Raw genomic sequence first — 10,492 nt, forward strand, 5'->3', positions numbered from 1 at the left:
GATGATAATATACATATATACACATATATATGTATATACACACACATACACGATGGAATATTAATAGCCATAAAAAAGAATGAAATCTTGCTGTTTGCAACGACATGAGTGGAGTTAGAGACTATTATGCTAGGTGAAATAAGTCAGTCAGAGAAAGACAAATACTGTATGATTTCACTCATATGTGGAATTTAAGAAACCAAGCAATAAACGAAGGGACAAAAAAAGAGAAAGGCAAACCAAGAAACAGATTCTTAACTATAGAGAACAAAAACTTTTTTCTAAATTTCCGTATGTGAAAAACTACCATATACAAAGTTAAAGGACAAACAATAAACTGGTGAGAGGGAGATTAGCAACTCATGCCACAGACTACTTTCCTCAATATAGTCAGAGCTCCTACAAATCAATAAAGAAAAGAGAAATAAAACAATAGAAAAATGGGCAACAAATAAGAAAAAGGTTCACAGAAAAGGAAATACATTTCTCATTTAAAAACAAGTGCAATTTAGGGGCGCCTGGGTGGCGCAGTCGGTTAAGCGTCCGACTTCAACCAGGTCACGATCTCGCGGTCCGTGAGTTCGAGCCCCGCGTCGGGCTCTGGGCTGATGGCTCAGAGCCTGGAGCCTGTTTCCGATTCTGTGTCTCCCTCTCTCTCTGCCCCTCCCCTGTTCATGCTCTGTCTCTCTCTGTCCCAAAAATAAATAAATGTTAAAAAAAAAATTTAAAAACAAGTGCAATTTAAGGGGCACCTGCATGACTCCTGGGTAACTCAGTTGAGCATCCAGCTCTTGGTTTCAGCTCAGGTCATGATCTCACAGTTCATGAGTTTGAGTCCCTGACATAGCAGACCCTGCTTGGGATTCTGTCTCCCTCTCTGCCTGCCCCTCTCCTGCTCTCTCGCTCTGTCTCTCAAAATAAATAAACGCTTTAAAAAATAAAAATAAAAAATAAAAATAAGGGGCACCTGGGTGGCTAAGAGTCTGACTTCTGTTCAGTCATGATCTCAAAGTTTGTGAGTTAGAGCATCACACAGGGCTCTGCGTTGACAGTGAGGAGCCTATTTCAGATCCTCTGTCTCCTTCTCTCTCTGCCCCTTCCCAACTCACACACATGAGCACCTGCACATTCTCTCTCTCAAAAATAAATATAAATAAATAAATGAATGAATAAATGCAATTTAAAACTAAATTGAGATACCATATCTAACCTATTCAATTTGCAAAGATCAAGAAGTTTGATTACACATTGGGTTGGCAGGTGGGTGGGGAAGTAAGTGTTTCCATAAATTTCTGGTGTAAGTACAAACTGTTTCCACCTCCACCAAGGGTAATCTGGAAACATCTATTAACATCACATATGCATTCCTTTGATCCAGGAATCCTAGTTCTAGGAATTTGCTTCCAAATATACTCACACATGTACAAAAGGACAGCATTTTTCACATCACAAAAATTTGGAAACAATCTAATGTCTATTAAGAAGAGATTTAAATGTAATATCAATGTAAACTATAGTACCTCAAAATAATAGAATATGATGCAAGAATTTTTTTTTAATTTTTTTTAACGTTCATTTATTTTTGAGACAGAGAGAGACAGAGCATGAACGGGGGAGGGGCAGAGAGAGAGGGAGACACAGAATCAGAAGCAGGCTCCAGGCTCTGAGCCATCAGCCCAGAGCCCGACGCGGGGCTCGAACTCGCGGACCGCGAGTTCGTGACCTGAGCTGAAGTCAGACACTTAACCGACTGAGCCACCCAGGAGCCCCTGATGCAAGAATTTAAAAGAATGAGTTAGGGGGCACCTGGGTGGCTCAGTTGGTTAAGTGTCCAACTTCAGCTCAGGTCATGATCTCATGGTTTGTGGTTCTAGTCCCACATCAGGCTCTGTGCTCACCAGAGCCTGAAGCCTGCTTCAGATTTGTGTCTCCTTCTCTCTCTCTCTCTCTCTCTCTCTCTCTCTCTGCCCCTCCCCTGCTTGTGCTCTCTCTCTCTCAAGAATAAATAAACATTTAAGAAAAAATTTTTAAGAATGGGTAAAGTTTTTATGCATGTATCTGGGAAAATTACCAAGCTCTATTAAGAAAAAAAATGCAAAGCTCAGAATAGAGCAGAGGCTGGCAAACTTTTTGTGGAAAGGTAATACTATTTCCATAATTCTTTTTATATAGGCAAATATTTTAGGCTTTGCAGGCCATATACTCCCTGTTGAAGCCTCTTGATTCTCCCATTGTAGCTCCAAAGTGTCCATAAACAACGAATAGCAAGTTGGGATGAGGATGGGATCAATAAAATTTATTTACAAAAATAGGCAGCAGTAGTTTGAATACAATGTGTGCTACAAATTGTGTGGGGAATGGGAGTTAAGGAAATTTGGAGGTACACACAACATAGACTCTGCAAGGACCCACAAGAAACCATTTAACAGGGAACCTCCTGGGTAAAGAATGGGGGAAGGGAGTATGTGCTGAGGAGACTTTTTACTATTGCACTCTTTAGGATCTTTTGAATTTAGAACTCTCTATCTGTATTACCTATACAAAAAGTAAATCAAGAAAAAAATCCACAAAATTGTGATTTTTTTTTCAAGTATATAAGTGTTAAAGAGAAGTGTAATACAGAGACCTCCACATGTGGTCCTTACCGGGATCCCTCAAGCTGGACCACACTTTGCCCGAAGCCCGCTGCATTCTCTTGGAATAGCGTTGCATGCTTAGTATCCAGGTTGAACCCATGACATAATAAGGCCAAGGCTGGAAGGAGGAGAAAGCCTGAGGGTCAGGAGGACGTAAGGAGATAAGAAAGCAACTTGGATGTGAGGGTGATCTGGCTGCGACATCTGTCAGCCCATTGATTGCCAGGGTTGATTCGGCTGATTTGACTGGCTAGGCGGGTGTCTCCTTCCTCCCTCACCGCTCCATGTGCTTCCCTCCCAAAGTTGCGCGCTCGGTCGAAGAGGACGACCTTCCCTGACAGAGGAGGACCGTTCTTCCGCCACAAGTATATGAGTAGCTGCGCTCCCATGCTAGAACCTCCAAACAAGCTCTCAAGGTCCATTTGTAGGAGAACGTAGGATAGTCAAGCTTCCAAGACTCCAGACACATCCAAATGAGGCGCTGCACGTGGCAGTCTGCCTTTCTTTATAAAAATAAAAATAACACTAATAATAATAAAAATAAATAAATTTTTTAAAAAAGCAACTTGCCCTCCTGCTCTGTGCATCTACCTGCTGGAATTCACCCTAACCCAGCATGGAGATATCTGCCTCCCAGGTCCAACTGTCTTACTGTCCAACTGTCTGAAGTGGAGGTTGGCACACTTTTTCTATAAAGGGCCAGATAGTAAATATTTTAAGTTTTGTGGGCCAAGAAGCAAGTAGAGTACATTAGGTAAGTACTTACACAACAAGAGAGAAAATGTATTTCCACAAATTTTTCACTAGGGAAATTCAAAATATAATAATTGAGTACAGCTTTTTTGTAATATAAATTTACTAATGAGACAAATGGAATTCTTTTGGGAAAATAACGTGTCACTTCACCGGGATTCAGAGTTAGCTTTCCTTATCATGAATCAATTGCAAATGTTCACCTGAGACCTATGGCTCGCAGTACAAAAACAGGTAGGGGAATCCATGCCTTATGGCCACAGGCATAAGTTACTTTGCTGACTCTTGGCCCAAAGACCACTAATATGGGGTACAATCAGTCCCTCTCTGAGCTCCACCCTATGCTCCTACCCTGCTGATTTGCCTAACAAGTTCTTAAAGACTCTCTATTAGGCAATTTCCTTCGTATGCAACTCTCAAGCATTTTTTTTTCCTTTATTTGGCTCATTCTCCACAAAGCACAGGCATGAAAGGAAGCAGATTTGAATCATTTTGGTCATTCAACAAACATTTACACCTGGTTCCTTGGAAAATAGAACTGTAGACAAAGTGGAGATGGTAAAATGGAATCCAAGAAACACTCTGAGAATCCAATATATGTTGACTTTTGGGCATATCATTCCACCTGTCTGGGACCTCAGTTTCCTCATCTGTAAAGTGAAGGGGACAGCCAAGCCCCATTGCATTGTCTGTAAACTTAAATATTCATCCAAGCTTCTCTGGTCATCCCATCTTGGTCTAGTTCTCTCTGCTTCTTAAATCCCTTGTCCTTCCTCAAATTCCCCCCATCTAACTCCTAGATATTCTGTGCCCTCTCTCTCCACTCAGAGACTCAAAAGGTCCCCGTCTCCTCACTCTGATCACCCCACCACCACCAAGTCCCTAGGGTACCTGTTAACAGAAGAACTCTGTGAGTCATAGCTGGAGGGAGCAGAAACTGTGGAGCTGGATGCACCACTGAGCCACTTCAAGAAAGCCACCAAAGACAGGAAGGACAGAAAAGGAGAAGTAGGAGGCAGAAGTCTATTAGAGATTCAAAGGAAGAGGGCGGGGGCTTAGTGAGCACAGTCCTGCTCAACCTTCTTCCTTGGACTACAAACAGCCTGTGCTCCCTCCCTAACCATATTCCTGGCCCAAACCAACAAGATCCCTGTCCCAAAGGTATTCTTTGCCCACCTGCTTCTAGGGTTGGCCAAGCATTATGAAAAGCAACCTGAGGGGTGCCTGGGTGGCTCAGCTGGTTGACCATCTGACTCTTGATTTTGGCTCAGGTCATGATCCCAGGGTCCTGGGATCAAGTCCTGTGACAGGCTCGCACTGAGTGTGGAGCCTGCTTACTTTGAGCCTGCTTAAGATTCTCTCCCTCCACCCCTCTCCCCTGCCTCTTGCTCATCCTCTCTCTCTCTAAAATAAATAAATAAATAAATATAATAAAAATATATATATATATATTATATTTATTTATTTAAAAAAGAAAAGCAAGCTGAAGAAACTTAGGGTCTGCCTCCTGGAACATGTGTCTAAACTAATATTAATACAGACCAAGCATATGTGGACAGTCACACTGTGTCTCTCTGAAAGTACACTTTGCAAAATGTCCTTCCCTCCTGCCCAAGGAAATAGGAGTACCCTTCAGCCACAGCTGTCCTCCTTTTATAACCATCAGAAAGGACAAGTCAGGTACAGAGAAACCCAGTGCTTTTTAAATATTATTTTGCTTAAAAAAAAGCCTCAAACACTTTGTCTAGGAGTTTTCACTTCCAGAAATTTATCCTAAAAAATAGTTGAGAAGTACAAATATGTATTTACAAGCTTGTTCACTGTGGCATTGTTTTTAATAACAAAAAACTAGAATTGCTTCAATAGCCAACAACAGAGGGATGGTTGAATGATGTCTCACTCTGTGATACATCCTTACATTCCATCATGACTACTCACTTCTAAATCTGTTTTCAAAGACATAATTTCACGTGTTAACCTTCAAAACAAAACTGTCAGTTACTTTACCAGCAAAACTGGGTTTATTCAGGAATAATAGAAATTGTGATTTGGGACTTACAAGCTATGGCAAAACCAAGTCCCAAAAACAAAGGACAGGAAAGCTCTTTTATAGATGAAAGAAATGAGTTGGGAAAGGCAGTTATAAACAAAAACTCCATTGGAGTAAACTGGGAGTTCAAAGTATAGTGGCTTTTCATTCCTGAGTTGGGACATTTTCTCTCACTGACTGGGCTGTTGGTCAGCAAGGAAAAAATCTTTTAGGAGGAAAAAAATATAAAGTATAACTAGTAATTTATCCAAAGGATACAAAAGGGCTGATTCGAAGGGGCTGATGCATCCCAATGTATATAGCAATGCAATCAACAATAGCCAAATTATGGAAAGAGCCCAAATGTCCACTGACTGATGAATAAAGAAGATGTAGTATATATATATATGCAATGGAATACTACTTGATAATCAAAAAGAATGAAATTTTGCCATTTGCAACAACATAGATGGAACTAGAGGGTATTTTGCTAAGCGAAATAAGTCATTCAGAGAAAGACAAATATATGATTTGACTCCTATATGGAATTTGAGAGACTCAACAAATGAACATAGGGAAGGGAAGGAAAAATAAGATAAAAACAGAGAGGGAAGCAAGTCAAAAGAAACTTTTAAATACAGAGAACAAATTGAGTGTTGCTGGAGCTGGGTGGGTGGGGATGGGTTACATGGGTGATGGGAATTAAGGAGGGCACTTTTCAGGATGAGCACTGGGTGTCATATATAAGAGATGAATCACTGGGTTCTACTCCTGAAGCCAAGACTAACTACACTGTATGTTAACTAACTTGAATTTAAATTTAAAAAAGGAAAGAAAATATAAAGTATAAGTGTCTTCCTGTTGTGTAATGCAGTCCCTTTCTGTTGGAGCCTGCAAATGACCAGGAGCAGTGAGTGTGAGAGCTTCCCTTACTGTTTTCCTGACTCCATTTTGTTTTTTTGAGAGAGACAGAGAGAGAAAATGAGTGAGTAGGAGAGAGGCAGAGGGAGAGAGAGAATCTTATGCAAGTTCCATGCCCAGCACAGGGCCCTATGCAGGGCTCAATTTCAGGGGCTCGATCTCACTATCTCACCACCAACTGTGAGACCATGACCTGAGCCCAAATTGAGAGTTGGAAGATTAACCAACTGAGCACCCCCTCCTGATTCCATTTTAAATGCAGCATTGGGGCACCGGGGTGGCTCAGTCGGCTTACCATCCAACTTCGGCTCAGATCATGATCTTATTATTCATGGGTTCAAGCCCCATGTCAGGCTCTGTGCTGATTGTGCAGACCCTGCTTGGAATTCTCTCTCTCCCTCTCTCTCTCTCTATGCCCCTCCCCCACTCGTGCTTTCTCTCTCTCAAGATAAATAATAAAAATATTAAAAATAAATACATAAATAAATGAGGTTTCCTTTATTCAGTCACACATGAAATATATAGAACACCAAACTGCACCTTGTATATGACTACTAATGTGATTCCCCAAGCCAATGATTTTTTCACTCTATCTCTAACACATTTTCTCTTGCCTCTAGTCCTACCTGCTTAATAACCAGAGCAAATAAATATTTGTCCTCTTAAAAAAAATCCATTTGGGGCGCCTGGGTGGCTCAGTCAGTTAAGCAGCCGACTTCAGCTCAGGTCATGATCTCGCGGTCTGTGAGTTCAAGCCCCGCGTCGGGCTCTGTGCTGACAGCTCAGAGCCTGGAGCCTGTTTCAGATTCTGTGTCTCCCTCTCTCTGACCCTCCCCCGTTCATGCTCTGTCTCTCTCTGTCTCAAAAATAAATAAACGTTAAAAAAAAATTTAAAAAATCCATTAAAAATCTGTACATTTTTAAAATATTTAAAATATTTTATTATTTATTTATTTATTTATTTATTTATTTATTTATTTTCAGAGAGAGAATATGCACATGTACAAAAGGCCCCGAATAGCGAAAGTAATTTTGAAGAAGAAGACCAAAGCAGGAGGCATCATAATCCCAGATTTTAACCTCTACTACAAAGCTGTAATCATCAAGACAGCATGGTATTGGCACAAAAACAGACACACAGACCAATGGAATAGAATAGAAACCCCAGAACTAGACCCACAAACGTATGGCCAACTCATCTTTAGGAAAGAACATCCAATGGAAAAAAGTCTCTTTAACAAATGGTGCTGGGAGAACTGGACAGCAACATGCAGAAGATTGAAACTAGACCACTTTCTCACACCATTCACAAAAATAAACTCAAAATGGATAAAGGACCTGAATGTGAGACAGGAAACCATCAAAACCCTAGAGGAGAAAGCAGGAAAAGACCTCCCTGACCTCAGCCGTAGCAATCTCTTGACACATCCCCAAAGGCAAGGGAATTAAAAGCAAAAATGAACTATTGGGACCTTATGAAGATAAAAAGGTTCTGCACAGCAAAGGAAACAAACAACAAAACTAAAAGGCAATCAACGGAATGGGAAAAGATATTTGCAAATGACATATCAGACAAAGGGCTAGTATCCAAAATCTAGAAAGAGCTCACCAAACTCCACACCTGAAAAACAAATAACCCAGTGAAGAAATGGGCAGAAAACATGAATAGACACTTCTCTAAAGAAGACATCCAGATGGCCAACAGGCATATGAAAAGATGCTCAACGTCACTCCTCATCAGGAAAATACAAATCAATACCACACTCAGATGTCACCTCATGCCAGTCTGAGTGGCCAAAATGAACAAATCAGGAGACTATAGATGCTGGAGAGGATGTGGAGAAACGGGAACCCTCTTGCACTGTTGGTGGGAATGCAAACTGGTGCAGCCACTCTGGAAAACAGTGTGGAGGTTCCTCAAAAAATTAAAAATAGACCTACCTTATGACCCAGCAATAGCACTGCTAGGAATTTACCCAAGGGATACAGGAATACTGATGCATAGGGGCACTTGTACCCCAATGTTTATAGCAGCACTCTCAACAATAGCCAAATTATGGAAAGAGCCGAAATGTCCATCAACTGATGAATGGATAAAGAAATTGTGGCTTATATACACATTGGAATACTACGTGGCAATGAGAAAGAATGAAATATGGCCTTTTGTAGCAACGTGGATGGAACTGGAGAGTGTTATGCTAAGTGAAATAAGCCATACAGAGATAGACAGATACCATATGTTTTCACTCTTATGTGGATTCTGAGAAACTTAACAGAAACCCATGGGGGAGGGGAAGGGAAAAAAAAAAGAGGTTAGAGTGGGAGAGAGCCAAAGAATAAGAGACTCTTAAAAACTGAGAACAAACTGAGGGTTGATGGGGGAGGGAGGGAGGGGAGGGTGAGTGATGGGTATAGAGGAGGGCACCTTTTGGGATGAGCACTGGGTGTTGTATGGAAACCAATTTGACAATAAATTTCATACATTGAAAAAATAAAATAAAATAAAATAAAATAAAATAAAATAAAATAAAAATAAATTTAAAAAATCCATTAAAAATCTGTACATTTTTTAAATATTTTATTTATTTATTTATTTATTTATTTATTTATTTATTTATTTTCAGAGAGAGAATATGCAGTTGTACATGAGTCGGGGAGGGGCAGAGAAACAGGAGAGGGAGAATCCTAAGCAGGCTCCATGCTGTCAGCACAGAGACCAACTCGGGGCTCCATCTTACAAACCGTGAGATCATTACCTAAGCAGATATCACGAGTCTGACGTTTAACTGACTAAGCCACTCAGCCACTAGTCTATTCATTTTTTTCTAAAATTATTTATTTAGGGGTGCCTGGATGGCTTAGTTTGTTGAGCATCCAACTCTTGATTTTGGCTCAGGTCCCAGGGTCATGGGATTGGGCCCACTAAGCATGGAGCCTGCTTAAGATTCTCTATCTCCCTCTGCCTTTCCCCTGCTCTCTCTCCCTCTTTTTCAAAACTAATTAATTAATTAATTAACTTCTTTTAACATATATGTATGGAGGCTGCTGGGTGGCTCAGTTGATTAATTGTCCAGTTAATCATCCAACTCTTAGTTTCAGCTCAGGTCATGATCTCATCATTCATAAGTTAGAGCCCCACATCAGGCCCTGTGCTGTCAGTGCAGAGCCTGCTTGGGATTCTCTCTTTCTCCCTCTCTCTGCTCTTCCTTCTCTCTCTCCCAAAATAGATAAATAAACGTTTTAAATTAACTAACAACTAACTTTTAAAAAAGATAAAAATGTGTGTGTGTCTAAGAAAAGCAAAATGTTAATAATGGTTATCTCTAGACAGTGGATTACGAGTTTGTTCCAATCATTTATTGCTGTGTAGCAAACCACTATAAATCTTTGCGACTTAAATCAGCAACTCATTGTCTCATTGTCCTGTGGGTTGTCTAGCTTCAGCTGTTCTCATAAAATCTAACATGGTTTCAGTCCGATCATGACTAAGGCTGGAATCATCCAAGGCTCAGTTGGGCTGGACTTTCAAAATTGGTCACTCACATAACTGGCAGTGGTGCAGGCAGGGAGCTCATTTGGGGCTGTAAACTGAAGTACCTTCATGTGGCCTCTCTATATTCCTTGGGCTTTTCACAGCACAGTGATTAGAATTCAAGAATAAGTATTCCAAAAAACAATAATTGAAAGTGTCAAGTCTCATAAGGTTTTGACTTGGAAACTGTCACAGAGTCACTTCCACCATATTCTATTGGTCAAGCAGTCACAGATCTCATCCACATTCAAGGAGAGGGGACATAGACCCCACTTCTCAATGTGAGTTGTGTCAAAGAATTGTGGTCTATGAATTTTCTTCTGTAATTCTTTTGTATTTAAATTTTTTATACCAAAAAAATGACTTTTATGATCAGAAAGAAAATAAAAACACCAGTAAATAATTTAAAACAACAAAGTGCCTATACCTATTAACAGGAAAAGGAGCTGAAGAAAGAGGAATAAGACCATAAGCTCTGGATGAGAGAATATCAGGGTGTGGAGGAGTACTTTCATGAATATGCTTGGTTTGTTTTGGTAAAAGCTTTCATGCTCTGTTCCAGCTCAGGTCACGATCTCACAGTTTATGAGTGCTAGCCCCACATCAGTCTCTGCACTGAGC

The 10,492-nt window shown here is 40.5% G+C and overlaps 1 protein-coding gene across 6 annotated transcripts in view; it reads right to left on the bottom strand.

Moving 5' to 3' along the window:
* ITGAM (integrin subunit alpha M) overlaps window positions 1-4,376 on the bottom strand; it is a 46,235-nt gene extending 41,859 nt beyond the window's left edge. For 3 of the 6 annotated variants that reach the window (XM_047087707.1, XM_047087703.1, XM_047087702.1), the window contains exons 1-2: window positions 4,281-4,323; window positions 2,646-2,772 (exon numbers count right to left, since the gene is read on the bottom strand). In XM_047087707.1, coding sequence (XP_046943663.1) covers window positions 2,646-2,772; window positions 4,281-4,308 — 155 coding nt within the window. In that variant the 5' untranslated portion in view covers window positions 4,309-4,323. Of the gene's footprint in view, window positions 1-2,645; window positions 2,773-4,280 lie in introns of those variants that run through there. The other 3 variants (XM_047087706.1, XM_047087704.1, XM_047087708.1) reach the window with 2 other exon arrangements.
* Window positions 4,377-10,492: the final 6,116 nt, after the last annotated feature.

The sequence above is a fragment of the Lynx rufus genome, unplaced genomic scaffold (genome assembly GCF_022079265.1).
Source record: "Lynx rufus isolate CCGP_SWC_20201006 ecotype Redwood Valley unplaced genomic scaffold, mLynRuf1.p SCAF_23, whole genome shotgun sequence".
NCBI lineage: Eukaryota > Metazoa > Chordata > Mammalia > Carnivora > Felidae > Lynx > Lynx rufus.